The sequence below is a fragment of the Octodon degus genome, unplaced genomic scaffold, assembly GCF_000260255.1.
Source record: "Octodon degus isolate 3935 unplaced genomic scaffold, OctDeg1.0 scaffold00105, whole genome shotgun sequence".
NCBI classification, from domain to species: Eukaryota; Metazoa; Chordata; class Mammalia; order Rodentia; family Octodontidae; genus Octodon; species Octodon degus.
Genome location: NW_004524681.1, coordinates 9,571,943 through 9,592,703, shown reverse-complemented (window position 1 = coordinate 9,592,703; position 20,761 = coordinate 9,571,943). Strand labels below are relative to the sequence as shown.

The 20,761-nt window shown below is 53.7% G+C and overlaps 2 protein-coding genes across 2 annotated transcripts in view; one reads left to right on the top strand and one right to left on the bottom strand.

Annotated features, from left to right (window-relative positions):
- Positions 1–282: 282 nt before the first annotated feature.
- LOC101585489 (galectin-3-like) lies at positions 283–9,540 on the top strand. The gene is made up of 6 exons (XM_004639036.2): positions 283–341; positions 5,495–5,516; positions 6,115–6,489; positions 7,448–7,536; positions 8,947–9,112; positions 9,385–9,540. The coding sequence occupies exons 2-6, from the start codon at positions 5,499–5,501 to the stop codon at positions 9,538–9,540; spliced, it is 804 nt and encodes a 267-aa protein (XP_004639093.1). The 5' UTR covers positions 283–341; positions 5,495–5,498.
- Positions 9,541–12,553: 3,013 nt separating this feature from the next.
- Positions 12,554–20,761, bottom strand: part of Dlgap5 (DLG associated protein 5) — a 33,477-nt gene continuing 25,269 nt past the window's right edge. The window contains exons 14-19 of the mRNA XM_023724069.1: positions 20,557–20,749; positions 17,900–18,086; positions 16,132–16,192; positions 15,291–15,549; positions 14,345–14,388; positions 12,554–12,703 (exon numbers count right to left, since the gene is read on the bottom strand). Coding sequence (XP_023579837.1) covers positions 12,554–12,703; positions 14,345–14,388; positions 15,291–15,549; positions 16,132–16,192; positions 17,900–18,086; positions 20,557–20,749 — 894 coding nt within the window. The remainder of the gene's footprint in view (positions 12,704–14,344; positions 14,389–15,290; positions 15,550–16,131; positions 16,193–17,899; positions 18,087–20,556; positions 20,750–20,761) is intronic.

Here is a 20,761-nt window from a genome sequence, read left to right as displayed (position 1 = left end):
GCTGGGGCAGGGGCATGGGCAGGAAAAAAGGCAGGGGCAGGGGTAGGGGCAGGACCAGGCCCAGGCCTGGTGATCTGGACGGAGGGCTTCAGATCAGGTTGAGAAGGCAGAGGGGGTCCCAGCACCAGAGGCCGAGGCAGCAGAGAGCGCGGGGCGCAGACTCCGCCCGGCTTGCCCTCCTCCTGGGCGTGGGCGGGCGCTGTCCGCTGTCCCCAGCGCGTCCCAGGGCGTGGCCGGGTGGAGCCGGTGCCGCCTCGGGGAGGGCGCAGGGCCGCGTACTTGAGCGCCCCGCCAGCCGCGCCCGCACCAGCCCAGCCGGAGCAGCAGCAGCGCAGCAGCGGGTGAGTGGGGCCGGGCTGGGTTTCTGGAGTCAGGTCCGATCCCGACCCTCCGGAGCCTGCGCCCGGGTCTGGCCTCTGGGGACCCTGCGATTCCCTCACCTCCCCCCCACCCAGCAAAGAGGGAACTGCGACCCCAAATCCCGGGGCAGTGGGTGTGGCCGGGCTGGGACCCAGCTCGGAACACAACTCCTGGCGTCAGCGTCGGGGACAGCCCTGCCTGGTCCACGCTGGAAAGTGACCCAGGTGTTGGACTTCTGGTCACAGGGCGCCTGCGCCTGGGGGACGGGGCCAGCTTGGAGAATCCGGGGAAATCTTAGGGATGGGATGAACCCCTCAGGACTCGCTGACTTGTGAACTCCGTTCTGGCAACTGCTTGCTTCTGTGGTGAAGTTCAATAATGAACGCATGGGGGCCGGGGAGATAGCTCAGTAGAATAAGTGCCTGCCTGGCAAGAGCAAGGTCCTGAGTTCAATCCCCAGTACCACCACAGAGGCTGAGGCAGGAGGATTGCTGGGAGTTCAAGATTAGCCTGGGTTGCAAAGTGAGCTCAAGGCCAGCCTGAGCTGCAAGCAAGACCCTGTCTCAGAAAGAAAGAAAAGGAAATAAATAAAGAAAGAAAGAAGAACGAAAGAGTCAGCAAACTTTACTTTTTGTACCAACAACGTCCATTTATTTTGCCGGCGCTGAACATGGAGCCCAGAGATGTGCTACCTTTGAGCTACAGCCAATTTTTCCTTTTCGTATTGCGACAGGGTCTCATGAAGTTGCTCAGGCTGGGCTCCGCCGGTGATCCTCCTGCCTCGGCTGGAGGTAGCCTGGATCACAGGCATGTACCCCTACACTGGGCCAGTCCGCTCCTTTCAACCGAATGAGTGCTTTCCAGGCAGGGCCTTCCACCCCAAGGCTGGAAGCTGCATCCTTGCCCTTTGGAGGACTGGAGCCGTAGGCAATACAGGGGGACGGCGCTCGGCTCCCAAAAGAGCGTTTTGGTATCCTTGCCAAACACAAAGGTCCCTGGCAGCTGTGTCCCACAGGTGCTCGCTAGGCTCCAGCAGCGCCTCTGCTGTCATGGGGAATCCCTGGGGCACCCTCTTGTCCCGCCAGCGAGGCTCTAGCTTCTCACCGCAGCAGGTCCTGTGTGTGAATTTCTCGGGGACCATGGCTCTCCAGGCCTGAGACTCAGGGGGACCGGGGAGACAACTCAGTCCAATAAACGCTTGCCTTGCAAGCGCTAGGGCCTGAGTTCCATCCCCGGTTCCGCAAAACAAAAAAACAAAACAAAGAAACCAGACCTGTGATTCCGGGAAGGCATGCCCGGTAGTCCCCTGGCCTGTGGCTCCCGGATAGCGTGACAGGCCCCTGGGTGTGGGGGGTGGTTCTGACTCTGTTTTTTGCCGGCAGCTGTAGACCCGCAGGCCCGGGGCTGGGGCCTTCCAGCTCGCAGCGGGCTGAGGCTCACGGCTTCCTCTGACTGCTTCTGGCTTTTTCAGGGGCGAAACTGGGCAACGGGAAACACAGCGTGACTTTGCTCCCCTGGCTGCTGTTGCTTCTGTTGCTGTGGAGCAGGGGAAGGGGGGGCGGGTGGAGGGCAGAGCGCGTGGGAGCGGAGGGGGACGTCCTAGGAGAGCTGCCTCCTTTCTCCCTGCCCGCTTGGCGTCTGTCTGTCTTTCTCTGCTGAGCTGGAGGGAGCCCAGCCAGTCTGGTTTCAGATGAGGAATATGGGGGGCTCCTAGGGCCCAGGAAACACCCCAAGGCTGGGCCATTTATGAGCAGGGATTTCACAAGAATGGAGCTGGGGTGCCCAGCTGGATTTATTACTAGGTGGGTGGAGAAGGAAGAGTGTGGTGCAGACCACTGGTACTAAAGAGACAGCTGCCCTGGCCTGCCCTTCCTGCTGTGCACAGGCCAGGATCCCTTCATCTGGAGCCACGAGGAGCTACCTCTTGACCGTGCAGACCCAGGAAGTATCTTCCTTCCCCACCTCACTGCCCTTTTTTTCTGTCTTTTTGAGACAGGGTCTCACTATGCAGTTCAGGCTGGCCTTGAGCTCACTTTGTAGCCCAGGCTGGTCTCAAACTCCCAGCGATCCTCCTCCCTCAGCCTCCCCAGTGCTAGGATTAAAGGTGTCCACCACCACTCCTAGCCTTTCCTTTGTTTTTCTGGCTTTTCAAAATTCTCTGATTCTGGAAGAACCAGTCTGGAGTTCGCTTCTGTACTATCTGTAGAGGGGAAGATTTTTTATTTCATTGTGTCTTTGTAAATTCCATCTTTTTTTTTTTTTAATTTTAGGGAAGGGTCTATAGGTTGTTTAGGGTCTTACTACAAGATCCAACTCATAGTGATCTGCCTGTTTACAGTCTCCCAAGAGCTGGATTACAGGCGCGAGCCACCACACCCAGTCTTATAAAGTCCATCAAAAAAAAAAAAAAAAAAGCCGGGGATGTAGCTCAGTGGCATAAGCGCCTGCCTGGTAAGCATAAGGTCCTGAGTTCAATCCCCAGTACCAAAAGCAAAAACAAAACCATGTAGGCAAGTAAAGACTATATTTACGTGAGTAGATCTTCCGGCCTTGGGCCCCAGGCGCTGAGGCTGCTAATCTGGACCTGAAAAGAATACAGGTTATAAAAAGAGATCTCAAGCCCAGCATGGTGCTGCACAGCTAGAGTCTCAGCACTTGGGAAGCTGAGGCAGGAGGATCATCTCGAGTTTGAGGCCAGCCTGAGCTACACAGTGAGACCCTGTATCAAGCAGAAGAAACACACATACACAGAGATTTCATGGTTGGCAGCTGATGTACTCCAAGAAATCCATGCCCAATTTTTGCAAAAGTACCCAGTGTTGGGTAAAATGTGGTTATAAATAGCAAAGTGGCGTGCGGAATGGCATCCTGTCTACTGAGTGAGTCACTCAGTTTCTGAAGAAAAACAAGATCTCATGTTTTAAAATTTGTTTACTGTGTCAGTGTACTGTGAGGTTCGAAAAGGATAAGCCAGCGACCTAATTTCTCAATGAGGAAAACTTGCAAAAGATGATATTTGGAAATGTCAAAGTGCAGGGTTTGGGTTTAGTTTAGCATTTGAGACAGAGTCTCACTGTAGTCCAGGCTGGTCCTGAGCTCACTGTGTGGCCCAGGCTGGTCTCGAACTCTGGGGGTTTCCTGTCTCAGCCTCCTGAGTGCTGGGATTACAGGTATGTGCCACAAGTCAGCTCACATCTGAGGGGCAAAGCTAGGGACACCACCAAAGAGTGCACAGGACAGTGACCTGCCACCCAGTACAATCCACACTCAGGAAGCTGAGGAACGAGGATTGGAGGATCACTGCAAGTGTGAGGGCCACAGTGAGAACTTGTCTTTTTTTTTTTTTTAATTATTTTATTTTTTAAACATTTATTGTGTGTGTGTGTGTGTGTGTGGCCAGCTCAGCCCACCAGGGGGCGGGGCTGGCTGGCATGTGGTGCTGGGGGATCGAACCGCTGTCCCTGTGTTTTGCCAAGCTTGTTCCAAGTAGGTGCTTTAGACCACTGAGCCATCTCACCAGCCCCGAGAACTTGTCTTAAAAAAAAAAAAAAAGAGTTGGAAATGCTGTCTGAGCTACTGCCAGGTCTCTGGTGCATTGCCCAGAAGAGGGAAAAGTGGGAGGACGCCAAAGGCACTGGGCTCTTGGCCCATTTTGAGGTTCAAGGTTGGTTCCCACTGACATCCAAAAGGAGAGAGCTCTGCTGTCTTTCTTTTTTAAAAAAAAATTTATGTATTTGGTACAGGGTCTCACTACACAGCTCGGACGCATAGTGATCCTCCTGTTTTCAGCCTCCCCAGGGCTGGGATTACAGGTTTGCACTTCCACACCCGGACTCAGAGGCTGGCTCAGCGCGCCTGGGGACAGGGCTGGCACGGCCTGTGGTGCCGGGGATCGAACCCGAATCCGAACCCGAACCCCAGTCCCTACGACGCTTGCCTAAGCAGCCCTTTGTTGGCTGAGCTACCTCACTGGCCCTTGAGCTCTGCTTTCTTAAGAAGCGCCCTCTCTTCTGTCTCTACCAGCCTCCCTGGGGTCAGCGCTCCCCACCAGCGGTGTGACTGCCTTAGGAGGGGTACAGGGGAGGGGCCCCCTCTTTTCCTTTCAGAGGAACTGGCAGAGCCCTGTGGCTTCCTCGTCTGGCTGACATGATCTCTACCTCCAGGGAAGGGGGCTCTGGAAGGGGCCGAGGGTACCCAGGTTGAGAGGTGTGCAAAAATGCAATTTATTATATGTCCAAAGGTGGTAGAAATAACAGTGGCGGGGTGTCAGAGTAGCGGGGATGCATAAAAGCCGCCCATGTTAAGCCCTAGGAGGAGCTCTGCTTGCTTGAGATTTCAGAGGAAAAGTCCATGTTGTCTGCTTTTAGGTCCATCATGGTGGTGCACACCACCCAGCCCTCGGGAGGCTGAGGCAGGAGGATCACTATGAGTTCAAGGCCAGCTTGGGCTACATAGCAAGATCCTGTCTCAAAAACCAAAAATGTACATTTTTAGGACCTATCTAGTAGTTGGCATTTATTGGATCTTTGGGGACAAGGTTAGTACTTAAAATAACAGAGCAGGACTGGGGAGATGGCTCAGTGCCTGCTTCACAATTGTGAGGTCCTGAGTTCAAATTTTTTTTTTTTTTTAAATTTTAGGGAAGGGTCTTCAGGGTGTTCAGGATCTCATTACTAGATCAGCCTCATACTGATCCACCTGTTTACAGCTTCCCAAGAGTTGGGATTACAGGCTCATGCCACCAGGCCCAGTTTCAATTGCCATCTCAGTGCGCCCTGGGGAGCGGGACTGGCATGGCAGGCCTGGGTATCAAACCCCCAGCCCCTGCACCTGCTTGCAGGCACTTGAATCTACTGAGCTATTTGGCTGGCCCCTGAGCTCGATTTCTGGAGATATATATATATATATGGAGTAAAAGTAGTACAGCTCTTCCTTCCAGGTCTGGGAGGCAGGCTGGAGGAAGCAGAGTTGCTTTGGGCTGGGTGGCCCCGCCCCTACCACGGCCCCGCCCCTTTGAGGTGTTTTGGGTCCTCAGCTCAGCCTGCTGACCCTGCCCCTCAGCCTGTGTGTGCCCACGACGGGAGCGGTAGCCCCTAGGCGCTCACGGTGACCCCTCTCTCTCTTGCCCCCTCAGGAGGATGGCAGACGGCTTCTCGGTGAGTGTGCCCCGTCTTCTTGCGGGCCTCGTTTTCCCTTCCCTTCCGGCTCATGGCCTCCCTGGGCCAGCTGCAGCCCTGCTCTCTCAGCAGTAGACGTGGGGAGGAACGGGGTGACAGCGGCCCTCTCACCCCAGTGCGAGTGCAGTCAGCACCCAAACGGAATCTGCAGCCTGTGGGTGCAGCAGAGCCTACTCAGGCCGGGAGGAAGGAAGAATCCCATAGTGTAGAGTCCCACAGTCTAGCTTCATTTTAATTTTATTATTATTATTATTATTATTTTGCTTTTTGAGACTGGGTCTCGTCACCAGTAGTTCAGGCTGGCCTTGAACTCACTGTGGAGCCCAGGCTGGCTGGGAACTCAAGGTGATCTGCCTGCCTCAGCCTCCCAAGTGCTGGGATTATAGGTATGCGCCGCCATGCTGGCTCCACCATCTAATTTCAGTCTTTGGAACTCAAAACTGTTTCGAAGTGTGACACGGGCGGCGCAGATGTGAATTTCACCCATTCACTGTTTCTCCAGCAGCTACTTAGGTGGAGTGTGCTGCTTTTCCCCTTATCCGTCTTCTATCCCCTGATTGCCGTTGTCTCTTTCCAGCTCAACGATGCCTTATCTGGATCTGGACACCCGAATCCTCAAGGGTGGCCCGGAGCCTGGGGGAACCAGCCTGGAGCCGGGGGCTACCCAGGCGCTGCCTATCCTGGTAGTGCCTACCCCGGGCAGCCTGCTCCGGGGGCCTACCCAGGACAGGCACCTCCTGGGGGCCAGGCAGGCCCAGGAGCATATCCAGGCCAGGCCCCAGGAGCCTATCCAGGCCCCGGCGCACCTGGCTCCTACCCCGGTGCTGCGCCCGGAGCCTACCCCGGTGCTGCGCCCGGAGCCTACCCCGGTGCTGCGCCCGGAGCCTACCCTGGGGCTGCGCCCGGAGCCTACCCTGGGGCCAGCCCCTACAGTGCACCCTCTGGACCGCTGGTAAGATGGGGAAGGCCTCGCCTGGACTTGGGGGCCCAGGGAACATTCAGGGAGCCTCGGTTTGAACCCTGCTCCTAGAGCTGCTTCCCAGTGCCTAGTCACAGGTATACGTTGGCCCAATCGCAGAACACGAGCTTGTATTGAGCTGTGTTTACTGTCAGTGTAAGGAGATGGTGCCATTCTAAGGACGGTGGTAAAGCAGCTTTAGTGGGAATCCAGTGAAGGCTGCAGGGAGGAGGGGGCTTGAGTTCTTATTTTTTCTGAGAATCAAACTGAGGACCTTGCACTTGCTAGGTCATCTGCTTTTGAAAAAACTATGAGACCTGAGGATTGAATTTTCGTGCACGTTACAATGCACGTTAGTAAGGGACTCCTAAGGGAAACGAAGTTCCGAGAGGATCCTGGCTCAGCTCAGTACCCTGTGACCGGAGGGCGTCCTGAGGACAGCGTGAGCCCTGGCAGGCTCCTGTCCATGTGGATGGGTTAGGACCGTCATGACCCACTTTTTTTTTGTTTTTCTTTTTTGCGCAGTGTAGGCTGACCTTGAGCTCACTATGTAGCCCAGGCTAGTCTCGAACTCATGTTTTTCTTTTTTTGGTGGGATACCAGGAATTGAAGTCAGGACCTGGAACTTGCCAGGCAAGCGCTGTGCCGCTGAGCTATCTCCCCAGCTCCTTTAAACTTCGTAGCAATCCTCCTGCCTCAGCTTCCAAGTGCTAGAATTACAGTCGTGCAAAGCCACACCCAGCCCCATTTTCTCCTCTCGAGGGCTTAACCTTGATGATCCTTTGTGTAGGGGAAGTCTTCTCTCTGCAGGCTGTGGGTGAGGTGACCTAAACCCTGGAGCTGTGTCGCCTTCACACTTGTCAGCCAGGATGGAACTTCAGCAGTGTCATTGTTTTTCTTTTCCCAAGCAAATGGGGTTCCAGGCTGACGTTCTGTCCTTGTCCCCTTACAGACTGTGCCCTACGACCTTCCCCTGCCTGGTGGAGTCGTCCCGCGCATGCTCATAACAATCATGGGCACCGTGAAGCCCAACGCCAACAGGTAGGGGGGGCACCCAGAGCAGCCCCGGGTGGTGTTGGTTGGCTGTAGTACAGAGTGATTCATTGTGTACTTTAGCAGGATTTTTAGAACTACGCAGGTAGCCTCTTGGCTCCACCATAATAGAGGACCCACCTGTCAACATGGTTCCTGCATAATTTTTCCAGGCGTCAAACTCAACCTACATGGCAACGTACCTTATTCTGCATCCTGCTATGCACGCTGTCCTTTTTGTCTTTGAGGCTGAGGCAGAGTCTGCTGTTGGTGGCTTCCGGGCTTGGAGGGCCCAAGGTCGCCCCCGTGCCTGCCCTGCGCTGGCTGTGGCTACACTGAGCATGGGTCTCTGGCTCCCCGGCAGTGCGCACAGCCCGCTTGGGTCTCCGGAATGCCTGCAGGGACCTGTCACGTAGCTCCTGTGAGTCAGCCAGGGCCACTTCCTTCCCCAGAGGCCCAGCTTCTCACCCCGTGATTCACACCACATAGCCACCCTCTCCTCCCCAGCTTCTCACCCCGTGATTCACACCACATAGCCACTCTCTCCTCCCCAGCTTCTCACCCCGCGATTCACACCACATAGCCACTCTCTCCTCCCCAGCTTCTCACCCCGTGATTCACACCACATAGCCACTCTCTCCTCCTCCCCAGCTTCTCACCCCGTGATTCACACCACATAGCCACTCTCTCCTCCCCAGCTTCCATCCCTGTGCCAGTCGTCACCGTCCTTTGCACACTGCCTGTGTGGACACTCGTGGGGCCCTGGAGTCCCCTCTGCCTGTGGCCCTGGCCATGTGACCCCAACACAGCAAGTGTGCCCGCAGCTTGACCTGTCTCCCTCCCGTGAGGTTCATGAACACTCGCACCCTGAGGTCACTTCTTAGGAGACTTAGTGCCAGGAACACTGGAGATGCACCCTGAGCCTGCGGTAGTTCCCTAGTGCTGGCTGGCAGCAGCGATGGTAGTAAACTGAAACATTGTTGCTTGGTGCTGCAAGGCTTTTTGTACCAGGAATCAAACTTAGGCAGGCACTATGCCACTGAGCTATCACCTGGGCCTTTCTTTTGTTTGTTTTTTGCAGAACCAGGGATTGAACTCAGGCCCTTGCACTTGCCAGGGAAGCACTTATCCTGAGCCATCTCTCTGCCCACCCCCTTTGACATAGTGTCTCACTGTGTAGCCCAGCTGGCCTTGAACTCAGGAGATCCTCCTGCCTCAGCCACCCTAGCACTGGGATCACAGGCACAGCCACCATGCCCGGCTGACCATATGGGATATCGTGCCCCACCTATTTCTGTTGAACCCACTCTGCCATTACTTGCTGCCGCTCAGAGCGTCTGCTGTGTGTTGTGAAGCAATGGGCTCTGGGAAATGCACGCCCCTGCGGCCCCTTCTGTAACTGGTCTTTGGTCCCCACAGGCTGGCCCTGGACTTCAAGCAAGGAAATGACGTGGCCTTCCACTTCAACCCGCGCTTCAACGAGAACAACAGGCGGGTCATCGTGTGCAACACCAAGCAGAACAATGCCTGGGGCCGGGAGGAGCGGCAGCAGGCCTTCCCCTTCGAGATAGGCAAACAGTTCAAGGTAAGCCAGGGCCCTCTTACTGTTGCTCAGAGGGGATCGCTCTAAAGCCCCACACACTTGAAGCACGTTGTGTGGAGACCAGGTCTCGCTATGCAGTTCAGGCTGGCCCTGCACTCACGAGAGTCCTCCTGTCTCAGCCTCCCTAGGGCTAGGTGACAACCATCACTCCCAGGTCCCTCTTGTAAATGGACAGGAATGATACAGGTGTGGTGGCCGCGGGAAGTGACAACAGGCGCCACTCACAGCCTTGACCCTGTGTTTGCGCCCTGCAGATCCAGGTCCTGGTGGAACCTGACCACTTCAAGGTGGCGGTCAATGACGCCCACCTGCTGCAGTACAACCACCGGGTGAGGAACTTCACGGCAATCAACAGACTGGGGATTTCTGGCGACATAAACCTCACCAGTGCATCCTACACCATGATATAATCCGGGAAGGCAGATGCTTACGTAGAAAGGATCGAGTCCAAACCTTGCCCATTCACAGGCTCCAGGTTCACTCCGTGTGAAGAGTTTTACATTTATGTATCAATATTCTCGTAAGTCAATCATTTAATAAATGTCATGCGAAGTCACCTTTCTCCCCCCAGTCATTTCATCAGAGCAGCTTATTTACTAGTGTCCAGGGAAAAAGAAACAACAATGCTAACACTCCAGGAGGGCTGCCTAAGTAGCCTACGGCCTAAGAAGCCTACGCTGCTAGCCCACTTAGAGAAAGAGAAAGCAGTGGGAGCCGGGACTACACGCATGTAATCCTGGTACTCGGGAGGCTGAGGCAGGAGGAGCCGAAGTTTGAGCTGAAGCTGGGCAACTTAGACTCAAGTCTCAAAAAAACCCAAAAAGGCTTAGTTAGGATGTGGCTTCATGAAAAGTCCCTGCATTCAATTCCTGGTACCTCCTTCTCCCACCAAAAGTAAATACCAAGCACCCCCAAAATCTCTGGTCTGTATCCCTACAACTAGGAGATGCTTCAAGGAAAGCTCTGTGATTTCCTGGCTCCAGGAGAGGAGGAAATGAGGTGAGCAGGAAGCCAGTCCCAGCAATTCCTGTCTGCGTTCTGGTTGCTTAGCAGCAGGGCTGGTTTTACCGAAGGAGCGCCAAGCACACACGGTAGTGTCCTGCGCGGCCCCAGATGCTTCAGCCCCTCCTGATGCAGCCGGGTGCCTTGGCCACGCCAGGCGGGTGGGGCGGCTGCTGCTGCTGCAAACCACACAGCAAACCTGTTTTTTGAGACAAAGTCTCATTTGTAGCCCAGGCTGGCCTTGAACTCCCAAGATTCTCCTGCCTCAGCCTCCCAAGCGCTGGGATTATAGGCAAGTGCCACCAAGCCCGAATTTGACCACTCATTAACCCAAAATTTATCTCTATAGTTCTCACTTCTGGTATCAATGACTGTTTAACACCAGGGAGACTATCTCCATGTGTTGGATTTTAGGAAATTTCTAGATCTGTAGAAAGAAAACCCAGAGTGTCAGACAGGTAGCTTTTAAAGAGATGGCGATTCTTCCTGCGGTCAGTGAGCACACTGCAGCCAAGCCGCGGTTGCAGCACAGGCCTACGGGAGAGCTCATTTCATATACCACTGTCCCCACAGCCCAGCCTCCTCAGCATCTGGACCTTCAGTTGACGTGCCGGGCTTCCCAGGAGGCAGAACAGAAGGAATGGAGGGGCGGCATCACCCCTGGGGGACAGCACTAGGGCAGAGGCCGGGGCAGCTGCGGGATAAGTCGGCTAGGGTTGTCCAGACTCAGGTGGCACTGAGTAGGGGTGGTGGGCACTGCCTGGGTTCCAAAGAGGGGTTTGGACAGCACATCACAGCAATGTTTTTCAGCAGCTAAATTCTGCAACCTAACTTTCAGATATATTTGCTCCTATATTCATGCTTAAATGGAAGTGTTGCTTTTAGGGGGAAAAATATCTTGGCTTATCTAGAATTACTGGAATTGGAAGCAACAATTCCTTTGTCTATGAAATGGGCACTCTAGGGCTGGCCAAATAGCTCAGCAGATTAAAGTGCCTATAAGCAGGTGCTGAGGCTGGGGTTCGATCCCAGGGCCTGCTGTGCTGGCCCTGCCCCCAGGGCGCACTGAGATGGCAATTGAGACTGCGTGGTGGTGCGCACCTGTAACCCCAGCTCTTGGGAGGCTGTAAACAGGCGGATCACTATGAGTCCAATCTAGTACACCCTGTAGACCCTTCCCTAAACACACACACACACACACACACACACACACACACACACACACACACAAAAGGGCACTTGCAAAACAAATAATTCATAAAAAGGATTTCTCGGCCGGGGAGATAGCTCAGTAGAATAAGTGCTTGCCTGGCAAGCACAAGATCCTGAGTCCAATCCCTAGTACCGCAAAAAAAAAAAAAAAAATTTTCCAGGGTCAGAATCACGAACACCCTGACAGCAAAGGTAGATGTGGGCTTGGTGTGGTGGCAACACCATGGCCCCAGCCACGGGGAGGGCTGGACCAGGAGCGTTGTGTGGAGACCGGGTCTCGCTATGCAGTTCAGGCTGGCCTTGCACTCACGAGCAGCCTCCCATCTCAGCCTCCCCAGGGCTGGGTGAGGAATGAAGCTCACTGTTTTCAGGCCCCAGCCCCGGTGTGGAGACAGGACTGAAGTGTTGAGGTGTTTCCTGTTTGAAATTCCCCCATCTTGAAAGGTTATCTGTAAACACGCTCCCAGCATGGTGAGGGCTCAGCCCTCCCAAGAGATGCTGACCCGGCCCCAGGCGAGCTACCGAGGCCTCCTGCTGCTCGGGTGCAGGTGGCCCCTTGCTTCCGGTCCCACAGGTAAGGCGCTGTAGGACACTGGCCTTACGGCAGGGCAGTGCAGTGCGACGGAGGATTCTCTTCAAGAAAACAGCGGCTGCTGGCAAATGAAACAATGAGAAGTAAAGGAAGCCGTGAATGGGCTTCTCACCACTTGGCCTCATAATTTTTTACTTTATCTTTTGTCTTTTTGAGACAGGGTCTCACTATATAGCTCAGGCTGACCTTGATATCACTTTGTAGCCCAGGCTGGTCTTCAACTCGCAGTGATCCTCCTGCCTCAGCCACCGAGAGCTGGGATTACAGGTGTGTGCCACCATACCAGGCTAGTCAGTGCATTCTTGTAGGAGTTAAAAGGAAGTAAATATTTTGGTCAAAGTTAAAAGAATGTCAATAAGCTCCACATAAGTATGCTTCGCACTAGCCTCATGCATTTCACGCCAATGGAGCAGGACGAGGTCTACCTTTTATTCTATGTGCCGAGTGTACAAAACCCCACCCCCGGGAAGCACCACGTCTAAAATCCACTGGGGTGACTGCTGCACATTAAAACACCGGGGCACTGGCTACACGGGTTAAACAGTGAATGCAGCTACGCGTTGTCCAGAGTTCCAACATAATACATCAGGGAGACTAGCGCTGGCATATTTTTAAATTCACAAGGCTTCTTCTTCTGGCTCTTCTAACACAGAGGGCCGGAGCGGGGAGAAGGCGATCAGGTTCCCACCGAAAGAGGCCAGTCGGGTCCTTTCCGAACGCCGCCGCCATTCTGCAAGGGTGAAGGGGTCGCCGTGGGTTGGGCCTGGCTGTGGAAGGAGGCACAGAGGTCACTGAGGCCGCCCCGTTTCCACAGGGCTGGGTCACTGCAGACTCAAGCTGGCAACAGCAGTAGCAATCTCCCGAGCCTGAGAGGCGAGGAATACCGGAAGGGACAGTCCACACACGCAGGCTGCAGCTCTGCAGACCCTACACTATGCAGAGCGCCAGCTGGCAGAGGCCTTGACTGCGTCCGAGTCTCCTCCAGGGTCAGTGACGCTGCTGAGTAAGATGAGCTCGGGCCTGAATATTTAAATCCTAAGAGGAGCCTGGTGGTCCAGGCCTGCAACCCAGCACTCTGGGAGGCTGAGGCAGGTGAGATGCAAGTGTGAGGCCACCCGACTGCTCAGGTAAGTTGGAGGCTTAGTAAGATGTCTCCAGGGCTGGGGAGATAGCTCAGCAGTCTAAACGCTTGCCTGGTAAGTGCAAGGACCATGGTTTAATCCCCAGTACCACACACCACACTGCCATGCCAGCCACCAAAACCAGGCTTGGCGGCACATGCGTATAATCCCAGTGCTAGGGAGACTGAGTCAGGGGGATCACTATGAGTCCCAGCTGTGTAGTGAGAGCCTGTACCAAATAAATAAATAAAATAATTTAAAAAACAAAACAGGTATCTCAAAATAAAAAAGGGCTGGGGCTCAGTGTGAGGCGCGGGGTTCTACACCCCAAGCTGAAAAACAACAAAAGAAGAAAAGAAGCCCAAGAGGAATTCACGGCTTGGTCTGTATCAGACATGAGCCAGCCAGCCAGTGGGAATCTACAGTTACTAAGGCAACTGGATTTGCAGCTGTATTTTAGGAACAGCATGTACTGCCATCCCACTCTAACAGGTGCAGTGCGTGCACAGTGTCCCTCTCTGTGCCACCCCACGTGGCCAGCACAGGCTTCCTCAGGTCGGCTCCAGGGCCAGCACGTGCCTGGGAGTCACAGGTGAGAAGGGGCCGGGAAGGTGCGAGGCGGGTGGAGATGCCGAGGGGAAGAGCCCAGCTCCAGGGAGCCGGAGGGCAGCAAGGCCTGGTGGGAGTGAAATGGACCTAAAAGAATGAGGATGGCATAACCGGGGGCCCTGGAGGTGGCCAGGAGTCCCTGCAGGGTGGGTGAGTGAGGCCAAGGCTGCCACAGGCTTTCCTTGGGGCGCCGGGAAATTCCTGCTGTGACCGAGGCCGCCTACATCCAGGTACTCGGCTGATCTGCAGCGTCAGATTTGATCCCTAAGTCAGACAGGAAAATGAACCTTTCCGGGGAGCACTGAGGCAGCCTGTGTTCTATGACAGGAACAAAGGGCAGCAAAGCTTGTACTAATGGGGAGGGGAAGAGGAGAAGAGGGCTTGGAGGGGAGGGGATAGGAAAAGCGAATTAAGATAAATCACACAGGCACAAATGCCCATGTGATCAATATGACAAATACGTACTAATGAAACACTTTAAGAAACCTTGTACTGCACTTTAGGGTATATAAGCATAGAAAACTACCCTCTTTTTAGAAAATGAATAACGAATGGAATTGAAATCAAAAAGATAACATGACATAATGTCAAGCTTCACACAAATTGAAAAAATAGTAATTCACTTTATAAAACCAGTCCAGACAACTAAGGAATATTAAATTAAGTTGGAAAACTTACTGAATCAAGAAGGCGGTGTTCGGTGGTGAGAGTATCAAATAGTACTAGAAAAATAAGAAAAAATAATTTTTAACTTTAAAGACTATTGTCACAGAAATGGACACAGCTTTGAAAGACATGAATTTTTGCACAAAGACAAACACACAGGCCACTCTGTGCTATTTTTTAATGTAAATGTCTCAATAAACTTCTTATCCTTATTCGTGAAAAAAAAAATTCATGCTGAAAGCATTAAAAGTATCCAGAAATAGCTCAGCGGTACAAGTACCTGCCTGGCAAGAGCAAGGTCCTGAGTTCAATTCCCAATACCAAAAAAAAAAAAAAAAAAAAAAAAAAAATACACAGGCAGTTTGACAAGGGCAGGACGGGAAATGTACAGCCCTCCCAGAGTGCTGTGCGGGGAAAGCAGGTCAGACCCAACACATCATATCACAAGGACCTGGGCGCAGCCCTACTGGCTCTGTTGCTGCTGCTGGACCCTGAGGCAGCCCAGTGTGAGATGACAGGTATGCACCACCACGGCCCAGAGACCTGTAAGGTTTGCAGGACAGTGACCCAAAACAGTCAGAGGCGGCACTGGGGAGAAAAACAGGACACCTGGCCAGCTTCATGCACACACGGGAGGAACTAACAACTGGCTGGAGGATTTCTACACTTGATCTTAGCCAAAAGGCAGAGAAGTGATGGCTGGAGGATTTCTGGCTCCCCCACTGTCCCACTCAGGTCTAGGGTACAAGTCCCTGTGCCTAGCGTGGATTAGTGTTTGTGGCTGGTTTTCATCTCCTGAGGGCTTTGGGGACAAGAAGGATGCAACACTATGGACTGTTTCATGGGGCATTTATTATGGGTGTCCAATTTTCAGCTTTTACCTGTAGGAACCGGCACTCAGCATGTGATGGATCAGCACCTTAATCCAAGCTCATTTTCAAGCAAAGCTTTGTTGTACCTGAACAGCTCTTAGCTGGCCAAGGGGTCTGAGCGGCTGCTTCTTGCAGGGGGCTCCTCTGGCGCGGGGCATTATTATGTTCAGGACTGTTCATCTGAACATCCTGCGCGGTGAAGGAGGAATTGAGTTCCATTCTTTCCATGACACCTGAACTCTCCTCTTCGCTCACTGTCTTGTCATCTGCTGTCCCGCCCACAAGATGCAAACCCAGGGCTTCACTGGGGAAACAATCCGTCTCCATGTTTGTTTTATTTACATCCTGGAAGTAAAAATGGCCACTACATTTAACTACAAGAAGGTGAAAGTCTTGCTATAAAATACTAAAATATATGTATTTTTGACATTCTGAACAGAGCTGAAGAACACCACCCTATAAGCCCTATGGTCTTGCTGCCTGACAGTGGCCTCGGATAACATTACGGGGATACTAGGAGAGAAGGGTTGTTCAGAAGTGCCTCCACTCTGGCTTCCAACTTAACTTGAGAACAGCAGCCCTTCTTTGTGAAGAACCAGGCAGTGAACACTAGAGACGGGGTGATCCTGCCTGTCGGCCCTAGTCGCTCACTGTCCCGGGACACCCAAGGCAGCCAGATACGGTGCCGACAAATGAGCGTGACTATGTTACTGCGCAGCCTGCTTTGCACAGTGGCCAAAGTTGGCCGACCTAGTTCTCTACCTCCGGCTGTGACGCAGGTGGAGGAATACGCAAAGCCACTGACATAAGAATGAGCCCGTGTCATGGGGGTTTCCGGTGTTGACCCTGGCTAGCATGCTGGGCTTGCTGTGGATACTGAGATAAGCAGCCGATGCCCCAGGCCTCTACCACACGGCCAGGACTCACCTGGTTCCCTTCGATCAAATCCTCTAATCCAGGACACCCAGCACCTTCAACAGCAGTGTTCCTAAAAAAGAAAAGAGCATTCTCCTCAGATACCCCAGCGCACCGCGGCTGTCTTTGGTCTGGGATCCCGGCCCACACTTTATGGAGGGAGGGATGGAGCAGAGAGTGGGCTGGTGGTGGGACCGCATCTGACACCCGGCCCCTCCTGAAGGGCCCTGGCCCCATGAGGGAGGCGCACCGCCTGTCCCTTGAACTATGGTATGCTCGGTGTGAAGTTCTGAATTCGCCTTTTATTAAGTGTTTCAACAGCTCCAGGGTTGTTTCTTCAAAAGTGCACTCCATCTTCCTAGTTCCCACTGTCCTTGTCCTTTATCTGCGAGTAGCTGTTCCCTTTCGGCACAATTTGAGGCAATCAGCATTTGCGAGCATCGCAGTATGCCCCAAGTGTGAGCTTGGGCGCGGCCACACATGACAGGCCCCGTACTGCAGCCCAGCAGCCGGCATTTGGGAAACGTAATACATTGGTAGCTTAGCCCGCAGATTGAACACCTAAGGTACCTCGTCCCAAAGGCCAACACGTTTCATAAGCAGCGCGAAGGCCGAGCCTGGGAGCTACGTGTGCTGTCCGCCTGGCCCTCCTCACCAGCTCAGTCTGCCCAGCACCGCATTACTACATTTATTTATTGTAATTAATACAGCGTCTCGTATACAGATTGGACTCCTAGGGATTCTCCTGCCGTCAGCCTCCCAAATGCTGGGATTACAGGAGCACGAAACCACACCCAGTCTCAGTCGCCATCTCAGCACTGCAAGGGCAGGGCCTGAACAGCCCGCTGGGGATCAAACCCCAGACCCTGCAAACCCCGGACCCTGCATCTACCTAAGCAGGCACTTTAATCTGCTGAGCTATAGGGACCGGAGAGATGGCTCAGTGGAATAACGCTTTCTTGGCAAGTGCAAGGGCCTGAGTTCAATCCTTGGTTCCGCCATAAAAAAAAAACAAAACAAAACCAAAATCTGCTGAGCTATCTGGCCAGCCCTAAAAAATATGGAATGCTTCACAAATTTGCTAATCTTCTGTATTGTTCCAATTTTAATATACGTGCTGCTGCATGAAGCACTACCACTTCCCTGCCTCGTCTCCCGTGTGCCATGTCCCCAGCATGGCGCCCTCTTCGAGCTCCATGCACTTCGGGCAGGGGCAGGGGCAGCGCTGTGCTGCAGGCTCAGAAAGAATGTGTGCCACAGTCAGTCTCACCAACGTTAAGCTGAATGTCAGGGAGATAAACAAATGTCAAAATCGTCTACTTGGAACGGGCAGGAGCACCTCACAGGCTGATGAGAGGACGCCAAGGGCACGTGCACACCCAGGGTGGGCATCATCAGAGGAGAGCAGGGCTCAGGCACCTCGCTGGCCCAGCTTCCCAGGCGGGCACTGAGCTGGGCTCTGCCCCCATGCAGGCACTTCACTTTCTGGGTTGGGGCCGTGCTGTGTGGCGTAGGCTGGTCTCAAACCTGTAAGCTCGAGCAACGCTCTTGCCTCAGACCCTTGCCTCGGACCCAAGGGTTGTTGGGCCCATGGGAGCACAGCGCACGCCCGGCTCCCTCCCGAACAGGTGAGCCTCAGCGTCCTCAGGGATGAGAAGGGTTTGAACTACATTTCCTGCTGAAATGCAATTAAGCGTGCCTGCACACTGCGCCGGCTTTATGTGAGGGCTATGTAGTTCACCCACACGTGCAACTCTTAAGGACACATTAGAGAAATAACCTGCTCTCAGGGGTATTCGAAAACAAAGTCTTCTTGTCACCATGTCCACTTGGGGTGCTCCGAGGGCTGGGGCTCTCTGGTGATGGCATCTGCCTCTCAAGGCTGGCGGCAGCCCCGCTCTTGGGAACCGTTCCAGGGAGAGATGTGGGTGTTCCCGGCCTTTGTGGCGGTGGATCACAGGAAAGTGCTGGAAGACAAGAGAAGTCAGCCCAGCACCACGGAGGGCCTTCGCTCCTTGCTCTCTGCGGCCAGGAAGATGGCGCAAGCCCTACCGGTTCCTCCCTCAGAGTCAGGTGTCAGACAGCGGTAAGCCCTCCTTGGACTCGGTTTCCTGTTGCAACATTAACAGAAGTAACCTCCAAAGCGCATTTGAGCTCTACTAGGGGGAAGGAAGCTAACACACACACAAAGCCAGTGAGAACATTCCAGAAGGCACAATACAGACATGCTAATCTCAAATGTGATTTAGCAGACCCACACCAATGAGTATGAGGCCACCACTCTGGGAAGAAGAGCTGCTGCAGACTGTCAACATCCATTTCTCTCTACCTCTGAAAACAAGAGTTTTTTTTTTTCCAGAAAAGGAGAAACAGAAGGTTCTGGCTTAGGGGATAATGGCTAGAGTGGGAAGATCTAAGAGGAAGATATGAAAAACAAGTGAACATTTACAGCTGAACTGCTGACGCACAACTTTCTTCCCGGCTACATGGCTTGAGTTGTTGGCGGCCAGCATGCCAAGGGGTGTGAAAAGTATATATTTAATGTATTTAGTACAGGGTCTAAGGGTCTCACTATGTAGACTGGTCTTGTAGTGATTCTCCTGTTTTCAGCCTCCCAAGAGCTGGGATTATCGACGCATGCCATCACGCCCAGTCGCCCAGTGTCAATCACCATCTCAGCTGCCCCAGGGGCGGGGCCAGCACAGCATGCTGGGGATCAAACCCCGGTCCCTGCATCTGCCTAAACAGGTGCTTTAATCTACTGAGCTTTAATCTGCTGAGCTATCTGGCCAGTCCTTCCTAGAATAAGTATATGGAAAAATATAAGTACCCAGAAAAAAAATTTCTGGAAAAAAAGATCAAACCTCATTTACACAGCTGGGTACAGGGCCAGGCAGTGGTGCACGCCTGCAATCCCAGCACTTGGGAGACTAGGCTGCGCAGCGAGACCCGGGGGGGGGGGGACAGGGCAGAGGGGGAAGGGGGAGAGGAAGGGGAAGGGAGGGGAAAGGAGGGGGAGTGGAGGGGAAGGGGAAGAGAAGGGAGGGCAGGGGAGGGAAGGGAGGAGGGGAAGAGACAGAATGAGTGAGCGAGCTGGTATAAAGCACAAAAGCTCCTGTCAGGATGTAGCGGTGGCTGTGAGGCATCCTGGCAGGTGTGGCCTCTCTGGACCCTGTTGTTTCAGGATGAGCTCATGCCATACTGCACTTTATAACTGAACTTCAGGTTCAAAAGGGCAGTGTTTTCACAGACCTCCTCATCCACCAGGGTGAGGGTGGCCTGGGGGCACGGGGAGCAGCACCCCTAACCTGCTCAGGAAGGAGCACTGATGGAGACTCCTGGTTCTCACGTACAGCAGCTTCAAGCAGGAAAATCAGAACAAAGAAAATCCACACCAATTCTAACACCCAAAGCGCCAGCGTCGGGCTCCCGAGTAGCCAAGGCCTGCAGGTATGAGGGAGGCTAGAGTTTGCGTGCAGAAGGTGTCTCAGTGGACACAGGCCCCCTGGTGGACACCAGGGCTTATACATGAGTAATCTCCACCCAGAGAAAGACGCTTGATCTAATGGAAGTAGTTTGAAAAACTGTTTATAAAAAACAAAAACTGAAGACTGGTTTTCTAAGGTATTAAAAACGTGGGCTGGGGTGATAGTTCAGTGTTCTGAGCGCCTGCCTGGCAAGTGCCAGGTACAGAGCTTGATCCCTGGTACTGCATGCCATACCAGCCCTGCCATGCTGGCCCAGAAGCGCAGTGTGGTGTTGCACCCCTGTAACCCCAGCGCTGGGGAGGCTGAGACAGGAGGATCACTACTCTGAACTGCATAGCTAGACCCTGTGCCATATAAATAAAAATAAAGTATTAAAGACTAGTTCTGGGGGTGCTGGGGAGATGGCTCAGTAGAATAAGTGCTTGCCTGGCAAGTGCAAGGGCCTGAGTTCCATCCCCAGTTCTGCAAAAAAAACCAAAACCAAAACCAAAAAAAGTTCTGATGGGCATGGTGGCGCACTCCTGTAATCTCAGCACTTGGAAGCTGAGGCAGGAGGGTCGCTAAGTCTGAAGCCATTTTGAGCTACATCGAGAGTTCAAGACCAGCCTAAACTGCATAGTGAGATCCTGTCTCAAAAACAAAAACAACCCCCCCCCCACTAGTTTGACTGGAGCATTTTACAGTTGGGAAGTTAGTTCATTTATTGCTTTTCAAATGCATTTGGGCAACAGCTTTAACTCAGACCCACAGAACCCAGCGCACCTCTGCAAGCTGTATCTGAACGCACTGGGGCCGCCCTGAGATGGCTGCCTGCTTCCCCCTCCGTTGGCGCTGACCCAGCTCCCACCCAGTCCTCATTCTGGACCAGGACCCAACCCTGGCCCAGACTGCGCCGCCCCATCGCCCTAGTGCTGCCCGCCCTGGGGCTCTCGGGCTCGCGAACACTTACCAGAGCGGGGCTTGGCGGGGCTCTCAACTCGGAAGAAGCCGGCATCAAACACGATGCTGTCCTTGTCCCCAGACTGCTTCGTCCGCTGGCGCATTGCACTCTTGACTGCAGCCAGGCGGCTCCTGGCGGCTGCGCGTGCAGAGTCGTCCACTGTTGCTGTCGGCTTGCTGGCCAGGCCAGAGACAGGTTTCTTCTGTAAGGAGAG